Below are 22661 nucleotides of genomic sequence, written 5' to 3'. Positions count from 1 at the left end.
GGTGGCCGTGCAGCCTGCTACTACACAACTAATGCAGTAGTACGCAAATAAAAATGTGGGCACTGCAATATTAAGCTGTTTCGCCGTTCAAGTTAACTTATTAATAGTATGAATAGTAGTAGTAGAAAATGTTTATTCAAGGAAAAAGGGCTAGGGTGGCAAGAGGCAGGGCTGGTCGGGTCCTCAGTCCAGGTCTCTGTTTGTTGAATGATCTTTCAGCAGAGCTCCTGCATTTCTGGTAGCCGATACTTCGATGTTACTACGAAAAATATTTTGAAAAAGGCCATTTCTCCAATAATGTGAGGAATTCATATAGTTTAGCGAGCAGAAATGAAAATTATTCTCATTTCTACAGTCCGTGTCATAGGTGATGCAGTGGGCATTACAGGGTTAAACAAGCATGTCTGGTGTGTGTGAAATGACTGAATAGTTTTCACATGAGGTGTTCATTGTAAAGGAAGTGTTCAACATATTGGGTGCCCTTTTTATAGTTAGAACTTAAATCTACAGTGAAGCTCCGCCGACATTCACGACTGCCGCACAAAATTCTTTCACAATAAATAATTTAGTCCATTGTTAAAATTTTTCTTGTTACCTAAACAAGAAGTGAACTGCCAGACGAAAATATAGGGTCAACAATTTTGATGCCTCTGATCTGTTTGATATTGTCAAACATCCAAACGGGTGATTTCATTTACTGTTGCAATTAGTCAGCGGAATAATATAGGATGCCACGGACCATAACCCACAGTTACCAACTCATTTTTTTTGTTTTTTTAAGTTGTATCCTACTATAGTTAAAACCATGGTTTAAAGGACTGTAGACACCAACTTTTTGCTTGGGTGTTTTTGTTTTTCAAATGATGCGTTTGACATTAGCATACATGGATCACTACAACGCTTAAGCCAGCCTGCTTCAAGAGCTGGAATAAGAAAAAATAATGTATTAGTGGTTATATTGCAGTTTTTTTTCATGCCTCACGTGACCTAAACAAGCTATTACATGTAACAACCATCGTTTGGTTGATGAAACCGAAACAGCACGAGAAGAAATTGAATTATAAATTATTTGGCAGTCGTAGGTGAATACCATGAGGTGGTTCATGTGTTTCATGTGTTTCAAATGCCTTATGAATCACTACAGAGTAGAAAACATGCAAATGAAATGAGACATCTACAGTAAAGAATATCAGTGCACTGTACAAGGTAAAGGGCTTCTTGTGCATTATTGTAACTTCTGTAATATAAAGCTTAATCTCGGCTACCAAGCATTTCTATTGGAAATTCGTAAAGCTATATGCAAAATAACAATAAAAAATAATGGTAATCAAAAGTTTTCAAGAACAAGTAAAGTGCACAAAAATATGAAGTGCACTATTCGGCTGTTTGCGCACGGCTGTGTCGACTTAAACGTGAACATCGTTGACGGAAGTCAGTCTGGTGAGCACACGAGCGGCACTCTTATATCCAGTGTGTCGCCAGCCATTAGAAGGTACTGAAGAGTGCTGCATGTTGGAACTGGGCACCCTTGTCTTGGTGCAAGTAGCGCTATTTAGTTGGTGCTAGCAAACATCAGTTTTGCAAATGACACAAGAGTCTTCTATCTTGAACTTCTCTTTGTAACTGGATAGTTACCACATTTAGTGAAATTCAAGCATTAATATACCATCCTTCTCGAAAATTCCCAGGCCAAAATATTTTGTTTTTGAGTGTGGCTTGTCCTTGTAAAGCATTCCAAATCTTCGGTAATTGAAGGGGACTCTTCTCATTTTTCCTGTGTGAAGATGGAGGGATGCTGCGGTGTTCCGCTGTAATACTGTCAAGCACCAGACATGGTGGCCGGGCAACTTTTGAAAGGGACAATACATCACTTGCAGGGGACAACCTCCAAAGGGAGTGCTCTAGCTTTATTATTGCACAATGCTTTCTTGGTGCTGGTTGTAGAAGGCTCCCTCATAGTTAGCCACAAATAGAATTGCTTCTGTCATTTTGCTCTGGTAGTGTTAAAGGGTCCAGGAAATGGTTTTGAAAGTGTTTGTATAATGCGTGCACTATGTAAAGGCCAATTAATGTTCATGCTGCGTACAAGTCCTCAAAACCTAGCCAATAATTTACAAATAATTTTTTTTTAAATTCCCATTCCCATGCTTCAAAGTGATGTCTGGTGCCGGTCTCTCCCACGAATTCTGCCCCGTGACACCTTGTGGCCCCAGTGACATTAGTCATGAGGGACTGCCAGTGGCTCACCAAAAACTTCGTTTGTAGACTAAGTCGGTGAAGGCGGCAGGGGGCACGGCCAGCTGGAGTCTGCAGCGCATCATGCCATGGCAGGGAAGTGAGTGGCCAAAGAAAGTAAACAAAACTAAGCCAGGTGACGTATGCGTGGGCGGGGCACAGTCCTCACTTGTTATCGTTAGTTCTTCCTCGCTCACTCTGGTGCACGAGTTGAGAGAGACAATGAAGAGGGTCATTTTTAATCGGCAATATCTCTGGTGCTACATAAGCTAGATGAAAAATTTTTGAGGTAGAATAATGGCTGATGCAATATCTACCATTTCTCCATATGCTTACTCTCTGTGCCAACTGTTTAAGGGGCCCTCTAAGGCTTGATTTAGCAAAACAAAACTGGACATAAAGATGCAGCTATACAAGCCAGTGCTGCTACAACTTAACTGCGGGCCTGGAAAATCTAAACGTGGGTAATGTTAGCAATGAGTGACAAAGGCTGGCAGTGTTGTTTAATGCAGCAGCAATGGATTTGCGCTTCAGTGACTTGAGGAACCAACATGACTCATGCAACCAAGAACAGCACAAAAGCTCAAAAACCCTGCCCTTTGCTGGCAACAGATGCAGTGGAGTACCTTTACTCTACCCACCAATGAAATGCTTGACTAAAGTTCTGTCTTCACCTAACTAAAGCTTGAAGTTTATTAGCAGGAATTTTGCACCATGCAAAACACTCACTTCCTTCTTTACGTTGGTGACAGCATTGCATCACTTCACAACTTTTTAGGACTTCATGTTTATGGGGGTTTAACGCCCCAAAGCGACTCAGGCTATGAGGGACGCCGTAGTGAAGGGCTCCGGAAATTTCGACCACCTGGGGTTCTTTACCGTGCACCGATGTCGCACAGTACACGGGCCTCTAGAATTTCAGCTCGATTGAAATTCGACCGCTGTGGCCGGGATCGAACCCGCATCTTTTTGTGTCAGCAGCCGAGCGCCATAACCACTCAGCCCCTGCGGTGGCCCCTCAAATCAGACAAGTATTGCTTTATGTGGGGCCCCAGTAAAAAAAAATTCTAGCAAGGATTCAAGGCACGGACAGTTCTGCATACCTCTTTTGCAACAGCTTTTTGCCTAAAGAAGAGACGCTTTAGTCCAATAATGCATGCTCAGACAAACCTGTTTTGTTTCGCTATCTTAGTTTCATATTCTTGGCATGACCAGAGCTATTGTATAAAAACCATCAGAAACTATTTATCAATGCAAAGCAACGATCTATAATGCACAGCCATCAATGTTCCTAGGGCAAGACCACCAGCCTGAGTGTACGGCACACAGCTCAGTGCTTTGCTATAGGAGAAACATTGAGACCAGTACCAACATATGACATGCTCATGACATCAGAAAAAAATGTAGCTCCATTTTTGCACCTCTGTCGTTTACCTACATTATCCAGCTTCTTGTGGTTCTTCTGTTTTCGTGCACCAATGGAAGCAGCCCTAATGCGACATGTTGCCTTATTTTTTCAAGTTATTTAAGGGCAAATCCCCAAAAAGAAATAATGGCCAAATTTATCCAGCATCCAGGTCCAACTCTGCAAGTTTTCAGTATTGTATTGGCACAACACCCTAACAATGATAACAGTGAAGACAAGTATGCACTCACAAACACATTGCAGGAAAACCAGTGCAGTTAGTTGCTCATGCAATGAATGTGCGTAACACGACAGCACTCCGAATATGCTAACTATAAGGTGCTAATTGAACTTCTTTGAAGCTGCTTAACGGACCATAGACACCTAATTTTAGTTCGTTTATGTTTTTCAAATGATGGGTAAAAGATTAGAATACATTGTTCACCATGTGATATTCGCCTACGACCACTAAATAATTTGATTGTATTTCTTGATGCTGTTCCAGTTTCATCAACCAATTGATGGCTGTAACTCATTGAGGGTGTTTACGTCACGTGAGGCATGAAAAAAATATATAGCCTCTTACATTTAGTTTAATGTCATTCCAGCTCTTAAGCAGGCTGGCCTAAGCATTGTAGTGAACTAAAATTAAAACTATGTTTCGGAGATTATACTGCAGTTTTTTTGTGCATCACATGACCTAAACACTCCCAACACTTCACACCCATCGTTCGGCTGATAAAACCGAAAATGAAGCAGCATCAAGAAATTCAATTATAAATCATTTAGCAGTCGTAGGTGAATACCACATAGTGAACCATGTATTCTAATGTCAAATGCATCATTTGAGAGAAGAAAACATGCATTTAAAATTAAGTGCCTATGGTCCCTTAAGAAGCATGAAGAGGCTGCTAACATAATTAATGGTGTACTGTACAAGGAAGCAGTCACATACTTCTCTCAGTTCATTTGCACCTGGGTTTATGCTCACATTGTTATGCCTGTTCTGAAATTTTCATTTGGCTCAGCATCCCTAAGAAAACACGTATGCTGATTTATTTCAGATAAAACAAGCAAGTACTGCACCAAGACATAATTAACTGAACCAATGGCTAATTGCTATTTTAGTGTGAACATGAGGAAGCATATATACCCAATTTTCTAAGCAAAATGCCATTTGATCAGTGAAGCAGATGCTACCGCTCACAATTCAATGCAGCTCACAATTGCAAGGAGTGCCGCAAGGAACACTGCACAAGGATTGCATGGAAATTCATAATGGTCTTGTGACTGAAATCCTTTAACAGTACATTGTGCTGGGCAAGTTGGAAGTAATTCATATTGTGGACCAGCGCAAAATGGACAACGAACCTAGGAAAGAGAAGAGCGCCCGTGTCGTCTTCTCTTTCCAGGTCTGCTGTCCGTTTTGCGCTGGTCCACAATATGAAATCCTTCCCTATGATTATTCACTTCCCCAATGTACAAAGCAAGTGTTTCATTTCATTTAAATGTAAATGCAGTACAAGAGCCTGTGCAATTGTACTGCATTTTATACACAAAAGCTAAACTGTAACTTTCATACTTTATTCAAAACATCCACAGGTTCACTTTGTGCTATCAGCATGTATGCATAGCATTCTGTGGCACAAAATAGAAATATCTCTTTTCTTGTGTCCCACAAAAACATAGTTTCGAGTCTTGCTCAACCACACTGGAGTGCAACTTTTCCTTTATACAGTTTAACTTTCCTTGTCATTTTTACAGCACATTAACAGTGACTGTGGTTGTTCATCCTGCAATACACGAGCCTTTGTGAAACAGGTATGGCCCTATGAAACACGACACTGGCAAAAGCAGCCAATGAAGGCCCCGGCATGAACAAGGAAGGTGTCATTGGTGCTTGGAGTAGTCAAAAATGAGAGGCTACCAGCAAATCAATAACCCCGGTGCAACCACTGGCAGTTCGGACCCCGATATGAGTCCTTTGAGTAACCTACGCCTGGGCTCGCACAGAGCCGCGGCTAGGGCGGCGATGACTGCTGCTGCTGCTGGTAGTCGAGGACATGGCGGCGGCACTGGCGCAGGTACTGGTGGCGCTTGAGATAGATCTTGGCGGCGCCCTTAAGCGCGACAAAGGCGAGGCCGCCGAGTAGGGTCCGCTGAGAAGGCGCCAGCCGGCCGAAGAAGAGCCGACCAACCAGGCTGGCTGCGGTGGGCAGCAGCAGGGCGCCGCACAGCAGCCGCGTGGCCGAGAGCGGGTCCTGTGGCGGCACCACGAACAGCAGCCGCTTGGCGAACGGCGCCGAGCGCCGACACCACACTCGCAACAGGTAGTCCTCCCAGCGCACCATGCGCGCCAGCACCAGCACCACAGGGATGCTCGGAAGGCCGACGAGCAGGAAGAGCGGATCAGCTTGTTCCATGACGCTCAGGCCCTGCTTGTGGCCCAGCACCTGCATCACGGTCACGGCACCGTACGTGACTGCCGTCCAGTACACTGAGCCCATGAGCATGCCAGCCGCCACGAACGGGCACGCGCGGTACACGCTCCGGTCCATCAGGTCCAGCAGGTACACGGGACCCCCTGCGAAACAGCGCGCTCAGGACATGTCGGGCCTGCGCGAGCGCTTCCTCACCTAGGCTGGGCAGCACCACCACATATTCGCTACTGCACTGCGGACAGGCCACTTTGGCCGCGCTGTTGCCCCCTTGCTTCTCGTCGATCCAACGCTGCAAGCAGGCCTGGTGCACCCATTTCGTAGTGCCACGGCATTTGCACGGCTGCACCCAGGCTGCGTCGCGCTCTTCGTCTTCCGATGCGAAGCACACCCAGCAGTAGCGCCTGCGGCAGACACACGCATCAGCACGACCCACTGCGGTCGCAGCACCAAACTCACCGTTCACAGGACCCGTCGGTGCTTGCTGCGCTCATGGTAGCGGACACCATAGCCACCTGGAACCTTTCAAGTGGGTCACGCCGCCACCGAATGCTTTGCTTGTGGACTGTCACTTGCCCAGTGATCAAACAAATATTGTGGGAACGCCGCAGATAGGCGCCGTCAAAGAGGACCCGAAAAACTGCAGCCACTGAATCTTTGCACAGCCGCAATTTGCTTTCAAACACGCCAAACGATAGCAAAACAACGAAAGTAGCTAATCAACCTAGCTGGCCTTCACTCTGGGCAACAGCAACTCAGTCGCGGGCAGGCCACTGATGCAGGAAGTGATACTCGTTATGAGCAAACACCAAATAGTGCAAGCTCATAAATTTTTAACATTTTTTAGAAAGCTTCTAAGCTAATTCTCACTATTGTTATACCAAAGTTGGTGGACAACGCAGTATATTGATCTTGTGCGCTTTGCTGCGGGGCAGTTGAGCGCGCTGCAGTGCCAGGTGTAGCAGACGAATGCCGTTTTTCCTTTTCTGTACACCGCACAACTAGTATCTGTTAGATATTCCTGTGCGAGTGCTGCAGTTTAAGCGAGTTTCATTGTTTATTGCTCTCAGGACTAGGTGTGCTGTTATAGAGCGGAACAGTCATCGTATCCCCTGAAGTCGGCAGCGAAGTGCGCGTAACGAACTCCAATTAAAACCGAATCTCCAACCGCCATCTTGAAGAGTGAAAAGATCTGTTTCGGAGAACTGCACGACAGGCCCATTGCTGAAGCCGTCGCAACTGAAGAAAGGTAAATCGCAAATGCGGCCTCATTTCTGTCCTCACAGTAGAACGCCAGTAGCGTTTGCCTGCCACTGTGCGACGCCATATATGTCCGCGTTCTGACGGACGCACGTAACACCCGACATAGCAGACGATGCTTTTGTATAATGAAAACGAGAAAAACATCCAATGAAATAAGCTAATTGGAATTCAAATGCTCGCTATAATAAAACACGAGTGTTTTATTGTGTTGGGCGTAATTTCGAATAAATAGTAGCTAGCAAACGGCGCCGGCAACAGATGTCGCAGTAGTAGCAGAAACGGAACGCAGACGGGGTTTTCTGCTGCAGTGCGTCTGCGGTGTCGACGGTCGAGGAGACTTGGCCTGCACTGGCTGTAAAAACACGGTGTTTTTGAACAGCCTTATGGGGGATTATACTTTCAGTGTATCCGCCAATGTGAGGGCCTTGTCTCCGGTCGAGTTCCAGCCTAATCCAGGTAACAGCGCTCTATTTTTTAGCCCCGATCAAATTGGCCACACGATGCAAGACGACCTGCTGCTTGAGAAGAGCGCCGGCAAACAGGCCTCATCCCAGCTGTCTAGCGCAAGTGTCGAGACTACATCTAACGGCGAACAAGCCTTGGAAGATTATTCTTCACGCAAGAGCAAGGGGGAGGACCCTGCGGCGGCCAATTCGCTGCCCGAGAAGACCGAGAGCCCGGACGTGGTGCCGTCTCCGCTGCAGATGGGTTTCTCGTCTGAGGTGATCGCCACCTCGGGCGCCAACTTCTGGTCGGCCGTGGCGGCCGACGAGGCCTTCATCCAGGGCATCCCCACGGTGAACGGCACGCTGGCCTTTCCCAGCTTCCCGAGCCCCATGCTGGGCGCGGGCCACCCGCAGCGGCGGGCCATCACGGGCGCGCACAACTTCGCGGCCCCGACGCGGGGCCCGCCGCCTCAGGGGCCCCCCCTGTTCAAGGCCTACTCCAGCTGGAGCAGCCCGCAGCAGCCGAGCTGGTCGAGCCCGCCCTGGAGCGGCCTCAAGCGCTCGGTGCCCAACCTGGGCCCGCTCTCGCCGGCCGGCAAGGAGAGCCCCAAGTTCCGCCGCAGCAGCTCGCTGCCCAAGCCGGACGAGGACGGCTTCCAGGTGAGGGGCCCCCGAGGGATGCTACTCCTGCTCGGGGGTGCTGCCCACCTCGCAGGGCGCGCATGCGCCAACATGGCGGCGCTCCGCGGAATAGGCGCCCGATCGTTGCCTGAGCGCGGCGCCCGCGGCCCCCCAGGTCGCCCAGGGCCCGCTGGACACGCTGCGGTTCCCGCTTGAGCAGCAGCTGCTCGACATGGTGCGCCAGGACCCGCCCGAGGCGGCCCACTACTGCAAGCCCTGGGGCGGCCTCGGCGGAGCGGCCTCGTCGCTCGGCTCGGCGGCCGCCTACCCGGAGTTCCGGCCCGACGAGGCGCGCCTGCAGGCCCGCGGAGGTGAGCAGCCGCCTCCGTCTGTCGGCCGTCGTTACGAGCCGGCACGCGGAGGTGCGGTGCGTTTTTGCCATCTGCAGCCGTAAAGGCGAAAGCGACGTCTCATCTGCGACCAGCAGTTTAAAGGCCCGGCTGCAGTTTAAAATGTTTATGCTGTTGGCCGCGAGGTTGAGCCGATGGTTTATTTATTCCTTTCATGGTCCGAAGCTGTTCGAGGCGGAAGTTGCAGTTGGAAAGGTTAAAAGCATAGGAGCAGACAGAAAAACTGAAGAGTCGATCGGTAACGCTTGAAGCTGGCCAGTGGTTACGCGCATCGGTAGTATTTGGAATGAATGGGTCAGAATGCAGCTACGACGGAAGCCTATGTTGTGAGACGATGACCAACACGTGAAAGGTGCGTATCATGGCTCAGATAGAAGTAATTCGCTTTTGGCATATCGTTTATGTGATTGCAAATCTTGATCAGGATTGATACGGCCGCCAGTTACCAGCGTGAAGAATGGTAAAGTCTTAATGGCGCTTTCATTGCACCGAACGACCTTTGCAGAATCGTCCTCTTGAACGTGCACCGTGGCTTATTGGATGCACCACCACGGTCACCGTGGAGCTACGGATGCATTGATTTGGTTTCCGCCGCAAACCAACTCCCCGAGCAGTTATTTCCCGAATCCAGAATTTTTTTTTTTTTGTACGCAGTAAGAAATAAGCCCGCATCATTGAAGCAACCACTCTCTTTACATCTTTATTCTAAACTATACGGTGTCTGAACAACGACGACGAAAGGGAACTATGATAGGCTACAAATATTGCACAAACGTGTCACTCGTATCTTTGCAAAGTACGCCGGCGCTACTAGGTAACTGCGGACTCGACCGCTGTTATCTAGATATGATATTTGACCACAGGCAAATAAGATTCATTAATATCAGGCGCTAAACGTATGAAATCATCTACTGAGTATGCGATGTAACACCAAAATTGTATCTCGTATTCATTTTGCTGTTGAAGGTGTACTTACATCCGCTATTTGGAGAAATATACTCAGTAAAGGTTATGTGAAAAAGAAAGGAAAAACAGTCGCCTTCGCACTCGAAAGTAAAGCGGATGGGAGTCCAGGCGAACTGTTGTTATGGTTTTCGTTCATATGTAGGCTCTCAACATAGTCCCGGGGCAAAGATCTCACCCAGGCTAACTCGCCTCTAGCCTTAATTGCCACCCGCAGAAAGCTTTTTTTTTTTTCCCTTGCAATAAAGCGTTACTTGCTGACTGTCTGGCCAAGGTCGCGAAAGCGGGAAAAGGTGACGTACATCCGACGCTTCACGTAGCGGCCTATATTTCGGAAACGAATTAAGCCCCGCTCTGCAAGTGGTGCCTAACCGAACGGCGGTGCGTGGGCTGCATTCGCATAGCACCTCCTTCCGCGGCTCCACCTTGAGTATCCCGATCACGTGGTCGGACCACGTGTGGCTCGGCAATACAGGTGGAGTCGTGTGCGTCCACATTATATGCATTTCTGAGCACCCAGCGTGCGATTTTTCGCGTGTTTGCTCGCTCATACACATCTGCTCAGAGTTAGTCGTAGGTTTGGTTTGTAAGGGGATCCCGTCGCGGTGCCACCTTTCCGATTGAGCTGGGCCAAATTGGGGCTGGTCGTGAACTCTTATTCGACTCCAATGTGTAGGGCCTGCACGAGGGCACACATCGCCTTTCGCAGTGACGACCACCTGAGATGTCCTCCGTACGACGAGTCGCTGAGCCTTTTCCCAGTCGAATCTCGGTCATTAGGAGGCGGCCAAAAATTTCTGCGAATCAGGCGGAGTTCGAAGACCGACAGTGTACGTAACGCTGACGCGAGGAGAGCTCCAGTGCGAATAAACCACAAGTTCGAATTAAGCGAGTTTATCAGGGATAATCACCGCACTCGAATTTCTGGTTAGCCACGTCGTTTCCCTCTCTTTTGCAAATGAAATGTCACTCCGACGCCGAAAGGTGAACTCCGAGTGGAACAAAAGACCGAGAAAAAAAGTTGGCAATCGATGCGCAAAGAAAGTAACTGTTGCTGTGGGCGGCCAGACGCTGGAGGAAAAAACCGCCGCCGCTATAGCACCGATCACATAGTTCCACGACGTGTTCACTTTTTGGTTGGCAGATTCTCATAGTAATACAATGCTTCGAAAGGAGAGCCGAATATGCAAACCACGGACTGCCCGGAAAAAAAAATGTGTATGCAAACTTCCAAAATGCTAGACCGACTTAAGTTCGTACAACTTAGTCGTGCTCCGTTACCTGCCTTGTATGTCGCCGAATGCGCACGTTGCGAACTGCTATCGACAGCTATACCATCGAGGGCGCGGCTAACGCCGTGTACAGCAAACGCGGTGGTGGCGAGAAGGCAGCAGTCCAACTCCAGAGAGACAAGGCTGCACTTTGAAAATTAGTTACACGTTTAAACTTGGAATCGCCCGCTTCTGTGCTGTATCTGTATTTTAACGCGATAGCGTTAAGGTTCCCGGTCTTCAGAAAATAGGGCGGCAGCGTCGTTGGCTGCGCTGTGAGCGAAAAAACCCCGGAGAAGCAACTTAGGTGCGCCACCTGGGTCAGGTGACCTCGTGGCGTCATCACAACCTGCCCACCGGATTGTGAACAAACTGGCCACCGTGGCAGGTGGCAGTTAAATTAATTATTGGTCGCAAGGAGTTGTCCACGAGGAGCGACCTGGATCGCACAAGCCCCACCGCTGGCAGCACCTGCCATCGCAGAGCAGTGGTGCATCGCTTACCGCTGCACCACTGCTCCATGAGTGGTTTCAGGACTGCCATGGGATCTATGAATTTAAAGTCGAGAACGACTAATTCCGCATACATGGGCATTAATTAGCCCATTAACGCTACCGCGTCATACCCTTAAGGCGGAGATTAAGGGTCCCCTCCAGTTTTCTGCTCAGCATCACGCTCACCCCTGTACACGTATCGCTGCAAGAACTCGAATGCCGCTAAATTTCACGAGAACGAAAAGTCCCTGCACTCGGAGTCGTTGCCACATCCGGGTTCCTGCTGCGCCAAAGACCAGTGTGGAATCTTTGGACTGAAATAGATCCTAGCACGCCACCTTGCGCGACTTACTTGGACAACCTTTGGCGACACTGAATAATGTTGTCTAACAAGAAGCGTGCGCCGCGGCGTGTGCAAAAGGGCCAACGCGCGATGGCTCAGATTAGGACGGTCGGCTGCTGAGCCGAAGTTCCCGGGTTCGAACCCGGCAGAGGCGCCCGTGTGCTGTGCAATGTCAGTGCACGTTAAAGATCCCCAGGTGGTCGAAATTATTCCGGAGCCCTCCACTACGGCATTTATTTCTTCTTTCACTTCCTCCCTTATCCCTTCCCTTACGGCGCGGTTCAGGAGTCCAACGATATACGAGACAGATACTGCGTCATTTCCTTTAATAATAATAATAATAATTGGTTTTTTGGGGGAAAGGAAATGGCGCAGTATCTGTCTCGTATATCGTTGGACACCTGAACCGCGCCGTAAGGGAAGGGTAAAGGAGGGACTGAAAGAAGAAAGGAAGAGAGAGGTGCCGTAGTGGAGGGCTGCGGAATAATTTCGACCACCTGGGGATCTTTAACGTGCACTGACATCGCACTGCACACGGGCGCCTTAGCGTTTTTCCATTTCCTTTCCTCAAAACCCAATTTTCGCCCCTGGCAAAGTTAGCCTTCAGGCGATTGTGGAATTGCTCATCGACTTTATACAATAAGGCGGCAGGGCCGTAAGTATGGTGACGGTACCACTGCGTCGCCGCAGGGCCACACGCACAGTCACAGCCTGGAACAGATTGTACTTCGTGTTTTATGTGGGAAACTGAAAGCATTAAAAATTCGTGGTCAGCTGCAGGTTACAAACACTGTAAACCGTAATAACTGGTCAAGGGAGACCAGTTACCTCTACAAGGGCAGGCAGGTGAGGCCAATGAAAAACATTCAAGCATGAAGGGGCATGCGTGCTCCATCCACTGGAAGAAATGTCAACGTACTGGCTAGGAATACTGCTTGGGGAGCTGCCATGATTGCTGGGCTTCTTGTACGTGCGCAGTAATGTGGGCACCACTCTCGTGTGACACTTGATTTATTGCGTGCTCCTGCGTTCACCTTAAAAGTGGACCACCGTGTACGTACGCAGCTCAGGTGAACCATTGGTGGGCGGGGCGCGCCACAGCTATCGCTGCGAAAATTCTGGGAGTGTCTTTTCTATTTTTATTACCGAGAGAAGGGCCTAAAGGTTTGTGGGGACGGAATCAACACGGCGCTGTGAAGACTCGTTAATGCAAGAGATTTTGTAGTTGTGTGGTAAGAACTTTGAATAACTTGTTCAAGAAGAATAAGTTATTATTTTTTTTTTCATATTTGAAAGCGCGAAGTGTGAAACATAATAGCAGCATGAGATCCCTTGCGTGAACACGCTGTGCTTTGCGATGCTGTATAGCTGCCTGACGTTAGTCTGGTCGGTGGTTAGCCTGGTGCGCCTTCTTCTGTTTTTTTTTTTTTTACCACTACGTCTGAAGACTTGTGCCATACCATACAGGGGCATACACCGAACCTGCTTCCATCCCCATCCTGGTTCCCCCTGAGCACGAAAAAATACAAGCCACATTTTCTGAATTTTCGCTATTAGTGGCGTGTTTCTTAAGCACCGTCTCGCTTGGGACCCCTTATCAAAGCACAGAAAACACCTCGGGTTAGAAGTGATGTATCGCTTCTATTTTCAAACGCTGAACTTTACAAAGACCGGTATTTGCTCCAACCTCATTTTTTTTATCAGACGGATATATTCGAAGACAATTTTTTTTTTCCACTGGCGATCAGTGACTGGAACAGGTTACCTGCTGGCATCGTTGAATTCTCCACTCAAGGTCGGTTCCGCGCATTCATATGAGATACATGACGAGGCGCGCAGTTGTTCTCGCCTCTCTGTCTTTATTACTTTATTGTAATTGTATTTTTGTTTTTGGCCATACCTGCATATGAAATGTTTGTCATTCGCCTCTGGCTATAATGCCTTCAGGCGCTGCAGGGCTATGCAATAAGTAAACAAATTACTGGTTTCATTCCATACAGTCCCGTTCAAAAATATTTTCATGTTTTTACTGCTTAGAAGATGAATAAATAAAAAAATTTAATGAAGGAATTGGCGAATACTAAAGAGCGCTACCGAAGTGGCAGGACATTTAGAAGCGTTGAAAGTTCCGTGACGGATTAGGTCTGTGCTTTATTAATTTCTGGTCCAGTTTGTTTAGAGGAATTCTCCAACGTAGAGTAAGACAAGAGAGTAATTACTCATTAACATCCACCCAAGCGCAGCCATACGGCTACAAAGGAAAGCTATACAGCTTCCACAGAGACTTCGTATCTTCGCAAGTTTCATGGGATATAGGGAATGCCACTGATAGTCCAGCAAGGCTGCCTGAGAGATAAGGCAGCCGTCCTAGCTAGGCTTGTGCTCTGTTGCGGTATCTGGCACTGTATTGTAATTTCTGAGCGATTTATTTTCCCCGGATGCACCACGCCCCACATTGGTGCAACTGAGACGAGAATCTGCTGCCTTGCCGAAGGCGAAGACCTCTCAGTGTGGCCCATGGTGAGTTCTGCGACGTGAAAACGTGCGGCCCAAAAGCTCAGGTCCGGCCGTGCCGGAATATGCCCTGTTTCACCGAGCCCGGACTTGAAGATGCAGGCCCTGGCCGGGCTGTGTCCAGCTTTTGATTCATTATTGCAGAGGGAAGTGCACTGGCGTTCTAGCAGCGACACGGATGGAACGGCCGTGGCGTGGTCTGAGAAAAAAAGAGAAACTACTCGACGCTTATTTACTTACTCGTTTGTGTGTCTGCTAGAGGTGAATTTCTCTCACGTAGTCACACGAGATTACAATGTTGACCAGGAACATCTCGTAAATGAGACTCCCGGCGCTGAAATCTTGCCAGAAAGTTCGTTGACGCGGAATGAGAGAAAGTTTCTTACTACGTCATTTGTAAACAGTCTAACCAACGCCACTTACAGTGGAATGTCCAAGTAAATTCGGACGTGACGCCCGTCCGCGTTGAAAGATACAACAGAAGGTAAACTGCATTTTTCAGTGATTGAAACGCCTCAGCGAAAGACCGCTCTCGCAGGTTCTCAAGCGCAAAATCCAGCAGCGGGCCGCCCTGTAGCGACGCCTTATGTGGACCGTTGTGACACCTTGCACTCTAAGGAGCAAACAGGGAGTAAGCTAGCAGCTGTCCTCTGTCGCACTCCCGGTGCAGTGGCGGACAGCTTGTTCCCTTTTTACTCCCATAGCGCTCGTGTGTCCTCTCTTCCCGACGTACGTGTCTTAACGCGCTGTATATAGTGGGCCTCTGCGGTGGCCGAGTGGTTATGGAGCTCGGCTGCCGGCCCGAAAGACGCGGGTTCGATCCCGGCCGCGCCGGTCGCATTTCGGTGGAGGCGAAATTCTAGAGGCCCGTGTACTGTGCGACGTCAGTGCACGTTAAAGAACCCCAGGTGGTCGAAATTATCCGGAGCCCTTCGCTACGGCGTCCCTCATAGCCTGAGTCGCTTTGGGACGTTGAAACCCCCATAAACCAAATCATAGAATATAGCGTACACACAGCTCATTTGCAATAGGACGTTCGCCTACTCAAGTACAGAGCGCCACTGGCTGGGGTGCTTCAGCTTTTAGTGAGCACGCGCTGTCGGGTCTACAAAAAGGCGGTTCTCACCTGTTTGGTTTTGTGTTACGGTATGTGGCTGGACATTTGGAGCCTCATAAGAACCACTGGAGAGGGACCTTCATTCGATTGCTCGACGGGAAGCCGTCGGATCCAAGATTGTCTTTGATTGTGTGCTTTCACGCCAAAAAAAAAAAAAAACACTTCACTACGCTGCGAGAAACGCCATTATAGGAAGAGCATACTGGTTTCGACCACTTCGGTTCTTTGAACACGCGCTACGCAACCCTTTTCATTTGTCTCCCAAAACTTCTGGGCTGCACACATGCGAGTTCGCTGTTCAAAAAGCCGAGCGGGCAAACCCACCTTGTCTTCTCATCTTTGTTGTGTTTACCAAGCCAATTTTTTCAGACGTCATTGCAATTTGAGCGCACTTGCCGGACACTTGCTTACTTGTGTAGTAGGAGGCTAGTTGCACACAATGAGCAATTTACCTCTTGAGCTGCGGCGGGAACGGGCCGTGCCCGTTCCTGGCCGGATCTCACGCCGAGCTTGCCGGGCCTGGGCCGGGGTTAGGCTTTGAGTCTCGAGCCTCAGAACGATCGAGGCCCGTGCAGTGCTCTACTCGATGTCGTCTGTCACCGCACAGGCCCTCTGGGCAGACATTCCAGGGGCGATGGAAACCGCTCGACGTAAGTACAGCTGGTATGGCAAAACATTCGGCTCCCGACAGCGCGGTACAACAAGGTGCGGCGGCACGCACCGATGCCCCGGGAGAACGCGCGACGCCTGCGCGAGGCAAACGCCGAGGCGTGCAAGCTGCGCATGTTTGCGGCGGTGATTTGTCGAACAGTAAGAGGTAAAAAGGACTGCCGAAAGCTGCCTGCAACGGCACAGCAATATTGTAGAAAAACGGACACTGAAGGGACGAAGTTGTGTTTCGCGTTAAAGCATCGGCACATGGTCTCTCTCTCTTTTTTTTTTTTACATCGGATCTCCGATGAGTCAATAGGGATGCCGAGAAAATTTCCAACGCTTGTCCCATCCTCCAGTACTGGAGAACTCCAGCATTTCAAGATGTGGCAAAGTGCGCATTCATGTGTACGCCAAGCTCACAGCCAATTTTACCTTTTGATGCTTGACAACGTTTCAACAAGAAGACAAGTCCTGTTGTTGAAACGTTGGCTAGCACAGCACACGGGCGCCTTAGCGTTTTTCCTCCATAAAAACGCAGCCGCCGCTGCGTTTTTATGGAGGCAAAACGCTAAGGCGCCCGTGTGCTGTGCGATGTCAGTGCACGTTAAAGATCCCCAGGTGGTCGAAATTATTCCGGAGCCCTCCACTGCGGCACCCCTTTCTTCCTTTCTTATTTCACTCCCTCCCTTATCGCTTTCGGCGCGGTTCAGGTGTCCAACGATATATGAGACAGATACTGCGCCATTTCCTTTCCCCGAAAACCAATTATTATTATTGGCAAGCACCCTGAGGCTTTCCCATCGCTTGCTCACTTTGTGAGTGTCAACGGACCACCTACCTACCCTCTCTCTACCATGAACGTTGACGGAAATTCAAGCGCCGACCAATCGTTTAAAAAAATGACGTTTCGGCCCCAGCTTACGGGGACCCCCGTAAGTCGGGGCCGAAACGTGATTTTTTAAAACGATTGGTCGGCGCTTGAACAATTTCCGCCATGAACATACCCGACCAGATGGGTTTCCGTCGAACCCTGGATTTTACCATGAACGTTATATGTTAGAAGAACTGCAGATTGGGCTAGTTCATTTTGACGCCGTTGAACCCCCTTTTTTCATTTTTGTTTCATTTCTTTAATTATTAATTACAATGATTTCATAAACTCGTCACCGCCTATCACACACCAGTCAGTCATCGCTCACTAGAGCCACAAATTACCACGATACGACATTTTTTACGCACCCCCTGATTATTTCCGACACGCGGTGCCGAGTGCTACGCTGACGGCTTTTCGACCGAAAGAACCGACGTGGTTGGTAGCCATCGGTGGCCCAGTGTAATAATAATAATTGGTTTTTGGTGAAACGAAATGGCGCAGTATCTGTCTCATATATCGTTGGACACCTGAACTGCGCCGTAAAGAAAGGGATAGAGGGAGTCAAAGAAGAAAGAGGTGCCGTAGTGGAGGGATCCGGAATAATTTCGACCACCTGGGGATCTTTAACGTGCACTGGCATCGCACAGCACACGGGCGCCTTAGCGTTCTGCCTCCATAAAAGCGCAGCCGCCGTGGACGGGTTCGAACCCGGGAACTCCCGTTTGCTTGCCTACGCGTCGGCGGCCAACTATTTTTTTTTTATTCGAAAAGTGTGTCATGAAGCATAATTTGAAAAAAGGGGAAGGAATGTGTTTACCAGTAGTCGGTTGTTTGCCTTTGCTAACCGCTAGCCGACACAGCAGTTGGCTAGCTGTTACCCGACGTTGGCGCGAGTATTTTCGGCTGAGCACATCGGCTACCATGTGAAGCATAGAGTTTATTACTATTAACTAAAGGGAAAGCTGGCGGCGCTGCACCTTTTTTTTTTTTATTCGAGAAGTGTGCCATGAGGCATAAGTTGAAAAAAAAAAGGAAGGTGAGGGAAGGAATGCACGAGATTGAAAGTTAAAAGGAGTGAAGACCCGTTGCGCTGAGGTGGTCGCGGTGGAACCGCGAAAGTGACTACGTGAAGTGGACTATAAACAACCGTTTCATCAGCGCTGCGCCTGAAACTCCATGGGCGCGCAAAGCATCATGTGGTAATGAGCTACTTGGTGCGGGACAGTAGTTTTTTCCAGGAACACAGAGTGGAGCTACTGAGCAGTGCTGTACTGAGATGTCCCATTCCATATCCACGGCGCGTGGCTCCGCGCGCAGACGACTTGAACGTCAAAGTAGTGTGCAAAAGCCATAGTAGCGAAAACGCAACAGCACACAACGCCAATAAAAGGTTTTTGTTCTCCAAAATGCTCTTGAAAAACCTTTTAAAGTGTTGAAGCGACATTTTTTTTCAAAAGCATATTTATTTTTAAAAGTGCGCCTGTTAAGCCCGAAATACTGGCTTTTGTAGTCTGCAATGCTTGGCCAATAGGAGAGCAAGCCATTGCTTAATAACAATAATTTGAGCTTTTCTGCTCGTTTGTTACGATTTATAGACAGGATATCAAATAATAAGACATTCTTAATTATCGATGTTTTTTCATTATTTCTTGGCCAAAAAAGTTGTAGTGCTGCAGTCGGTAGCTCTCCGCCCCATGATGCTTAGAGCGCCCACATATAAAGAATGTTGACACGAAATGGAGAAAGCGAACTAGAAAATTGACAAGCAAATACCTGGACAGCAGTAAGGGGGCAAATCAGCAATTATCGGTTAAGAAAAAGGTTAAAGAAACAGAGAGAGCTTTGTGGAAAACAGGGATGCTGACGAAATCGGCACTGGGAACATACAGGATTTTTAAGCAGGAAATTGTCAAAGAAAATATCTACGATAATTGTAGGGGAAGCTCTTAGTTGTTCGAGGCCAGGACTGGAGTTTTGCGGACTAAGACGTATAGAGTCAGGTACCAGGAGATACACTTTGTGCGTTGCGTGCGGAGAGGAGGAGGAAACGGCTGAACACTTGATACTTTCCTGTAAAGGGCTTCACCCTACAGTGGAAAGCAGCGGGGCTGATTTACCCAAGGCATTGGGGTTTAGGGATGGTGAAGGGAACGTGGATTTTAAGAGGTTAGAAGTAACCAAGCGAAGGTTATCTGATTGCTGGCTAAAAGCAAGACAGGAGTAAAATTTCACAAGACATGGCTAGGTGGCTTGAGCCACCGCCCGATGTAAAGGGTTCAGCCGTATCCATCCATCCATCCATCCTTGAGCCACCGCCCGATTCAAAGGGTTCAGCCGTATTCATCCATTCATCATCCATCCATCCATCCATCCATCGTGGTAGCTCTATGGTCTCGAGGAAGCGCCATATGCAAACGTCCTCGGTCGGGGCGCCAGCTTTCCCCCTACGTAATAAATAGTAAGAAACTCTATTATGATCTTAAGAGCGGCGGCTTACCACCCCCCTGACTATAGGCACTGCTCGGGCGGCCGCGTGGTAGCGACACCCTACGCCCCGAAACTTGCTTAAATCGAACAGTTAATTCGAACGACGTTCTGTGTTGAAGCCACGTGTCTTTCAATGAGAAGAAAGTGTTCCGGTAAACCGCATAGGTGATCGCGCAGCAGCCGACCAAGCACGCTTGACACTTGCAGGGCGCGGCGGCTTCTCGCGGAGGAAAGGGCGCGCGGGCGGCGGACCCTGGATGCTGGCGGGCGCCAAGTCGCCCTTCTTCCTGGACGGCGACCTGGTGCTCGAGGAGCAGCGCTGCTCGCCCAAGGGCGGCGAGCCGGCGGCCGAGCGCTACTCGCGCAAGGTGTTCGTGGGCGGCCTGCCGCCGGACATCGACGAGGAAGAGATCACGGCCAGCTTCCGCCGTTTCGGCCCGCTCGTGGTCGACTGGCCGCACAAGGCGGAGAGCAAGTCGTACTTCCCGCCCAAGGGCTACGCGTTCCTGCTCTTCCAAGACGAGTGCTCGGTGCAGGCGCTGATGGACGCGTGCATCCAGGAGGAGGACAAGCTGTACCTGTGCGTGAGCAGCCCCACCATCAAGGACAAGCCGGTGCAGATCCGGCCCTGGCGGCTGGGCGACGCCGACTTCGTGCTGGACGCGTCGCTGCCGCTGGACCCCCGCAAGACGGTCTTCGTCGGCGGCGTGCCGCGGCCGCTCAAGGCCGTCGAGCTGGCCATGATCATGGACCGGCTGTACGGCGGCGTCTGCTACGCGGGCATCGATACCGATCCTGAGCTCAAGTACCCCAAGGGCGCCGGCCGCGTGGCCTTCTCCAACCAGCAGAGCTACATCGCGGCCATTAGCGCGCGCTTCGTGCAGCTGCAGCACGGCGACATCGAGAAGCGGGTAAGGCGAGGCGCCCGAGAGCGCCGCTTCATGAGCCCGACACGCGCACGCACACATTTGCGCAGGTCGAGGTGAAGCCGTACGTGCTCGACGACCAGATGTGCGACGAGTGCCAGGGCGCCCGGTGCGGCGGCAAGTTCGCGCCGTTCTTCTGCGCCAACGTGACCTGCTTGCAGTACTACTGCGAGCACTGCTGGGCCACCATACACTCGCGGCCGGGCCGCGAGTTCCACAAGCCCCTGGTCAAGGAGGGCGCCGACCGGCCGCGGGCAGTGCCCTTCCGCTGGTGCTAGGCGCGCGTGTGATATGCTTGAGTTCCCCTAGGGACAATCAGACGCCCGTAGTATATATATTTATCGACATATCTCGCCCTTTCTAGTCAGGCAGCCGTAGCAAGCTCACAGACAGGGTTGTTGTGCCAAACTTGGTTGGCTTGCCCCGGGGCGTCAGTGGGGGATTCGTAGTCAGCGCTGCTGAGTGTGTCGTTTGCCTCTCCCCGTTGATCTCAGGCGGCGGACGCCAGTGTGTTACTGTTAGGCGAGCAGTTGGTTGTTGCCGGGCCACTTCTTAGAGCAGCCCGGTGGCTCCTCCGTCAAGCTAGCATGGTTCCAGCTGTTTTCTCTTCTGCATCGACGTGTCTTTTATATGCTACTCCATGTGATCAAAATTTTAGCCTCTGCTCGTTTCACCTTTGGACGTTTTCCGTTACTTTTTTTATGAGGTGTTGACTTTTTTAGAAAAAGTGCACAGGCGCACTTGTTTAGTAGAAGTGCGTGAAAAGTGGAGCGCCAAGCGTGGGGTACTTTTTGCCGTCCGCTTCCACACTTTGCAACACGAACCGAGTGCAGGAGTTTTCAAGTTGCACTTTTTTTTACCTTCGAGAGTTTTTAAGCAATTGTTTGTGACATACTAGTCAGGCAGTGCCAGCAGATTGACACTTTGACTGTGTTTTTTGTACAGTTACAGTGCACGGTCAGTTTATTACTACACACACTTGTGTCAAGCCCTGCGTACACGCGTGAGCTCACCCAACACGAGCCGTCTTCGTTTTCCTAGCATAAGTCATGCTTTTACATTAGCGGCTTTACTTGGGTTTCGTTGACCAGTTGAAGCTGTTTTATATACTGGCTCAGGGTTATGTGCAAATAACAAGACCGCAGAATGTTGTCATATGTTAGTGACCTTGCAATCACTTTGCATTAAATCTTTTTTTAGATGATACTGTGCAGCATCTGCTATTCTGGCCACAGCCACATGCCTCTGAGCAGACAGATTTGGACAGCATCCGTCGGAATGCATTCCAAGGCACCCTGCTCTCTTGGCACGATGGGACTGTGCAGTTGCCTAGATCAAGCAAACATACATCTAAAGCCAAGCCACAGAGAAAAATCTCACATGTCTTGTCGTTGCCTAGATCAAGCAAACATACATCTAAAGCCAAGCCACAGAGAAAAATCTCACATGTCTTGTCGTTGTTGGAGTGCACATTCAGCTGTTGAAAAACACCTGTAGAGGATCTGAGATTCATTGACATCTTGCACGTTAGATGGATACTAAATGATTTCCTTAGCTGTCAGCTTGGCATATGTGAACATGCATTTTATTGTTTCAAGGATCATAAGCATGGTGCCGGCATATACTGCTTTTGCTTTCGCAGGGACAGTATTGAAATATCTCGGCACTAGTGCTGTTTCCCCCATTATGCTAGTCAAAACCTGAGGACCTGGACTTTTCATAGAGTTTTGAAAACAGCCGAGTGATCAACCTGAGCTAAACATTGCTTGCAGACAGCAGGTACTGTGTGTTTGTTAAACTGAACTGCTATTGTAGCTTTTTTACACCATACATTAGCTTGTACTTGTACTGATGACAATTCACCAAGTCATCTCAAGACACATTATCAGTGCTCAAATTTTTTAGCTGCCTCTGTAGATAGGTGGTGTACTAAGATTTTAAGCTCAGATTAGTTCGTGCTTAACAGTTCAAGAACCATAAACCATATGGTCCAAAACTGCATTGTATAGAGACAACTGAGGAAGAATACTATCCTCTTGAACTTTAATGCCTGATCTATTTCTAAACTTAATAAGATCAGCTTGTGATTGGCCAAGCCGCATGATGACCAAGCAATGGATTGTTTGGCTGAGTAACTTGAGCCTTTGCTGCTGTTTAAAGTTTTAAGCTGTAGCTGTCTGGCATTACTGCCATGCTGGTG

At 49.2% G+C, this 22661-nt stretch overlaps 2 protein-coding genes across 4 annotated transcripts; one reads left to right on the top strand and one right to left on the bottom strand.

Annotated features, from left to right (window-relative positions):
• Positions 1–3823: 3823 nt before the first annotated feature.
• On the bottom strand, positions 3824–6853 carry LOC144113043 (E3 ubiquitin-protein ligase MARCHF5). Its single transcript, XM_077645932.1, has 3 exons — positions 6538–6853; positions 6277–6482; positions 3824–6224 (listed from the first exon to the last, which is right to left on the bottom strand). Exons 1-3 carry the CDS (start codon positions 6585–6587, stop codon positions 5662–5664), a joined length of 819 nt encoding a protein of 272 aa, XP_077502058.1. The 5' UTR covers positions 6588–6853; the 3' UTR covers positions 3824–5661.
• A 158-nt stretch (positions 6854–7011) lies between these two features.
• orb2 (cytoplasmic polyadenylation element-binding protein orb2) lies at positions 7012–21665 on the top strand. Of its 3 annotated transcripts, none has more exons than XM_077645931.1 (5): positions 7012–7327; positions 7820–8447; positions 8584–8779; positions 19743–20446; positions 20512–21665. In XM_077645931.1, exons 2-5 carry the CDS (start codon positions 7842–7844, stop codon positions 20737–20739), a joined length of 1734 nt encoding a protein of 577 aa, XP_077502057.1. In that variant the 5' UTR covers positions 7012–7327; positions 7820–7841; the 3' UTR covers positions 20740–21665. The 3 variants fall into 3 exon arrangements, with proteins under 3 accessions (XP_077502057.1, XP_077502056.1, XP_077502055.1); XM_077645930.1 differs by having other exon boundaries at positions 7020–7327; positions 7805–8447; XM_077645929.1 differs by lacking the exon at positions 7012–7327 and having other exon boundaries at positions 7628–8447.
• The last annotated feature ends 996 nt before the right edge of the window (positions 21666–22661 follow it).

Source organism: Amblyomma americanum, chromosome 1 (assembly GCF_052857255.1).
Source record: "Amblyomma americanum isolate KBUSLIRL-KWMA chromosome 1, ASM5285725v1, whole genome shotgun sequence".
Classification (NCBI taxonomy): Eukaryota; Metazoa; Arthropoda; class Arachnida; order Ixodida; family Ixodidae; genus Amblyomma; species Amblyomma americanum.
The sequence above is the reverse complement of the archived record's forward strand: the minus strand, read 5'-3'. Positions and strand labels throughout refer to the sequence as shown.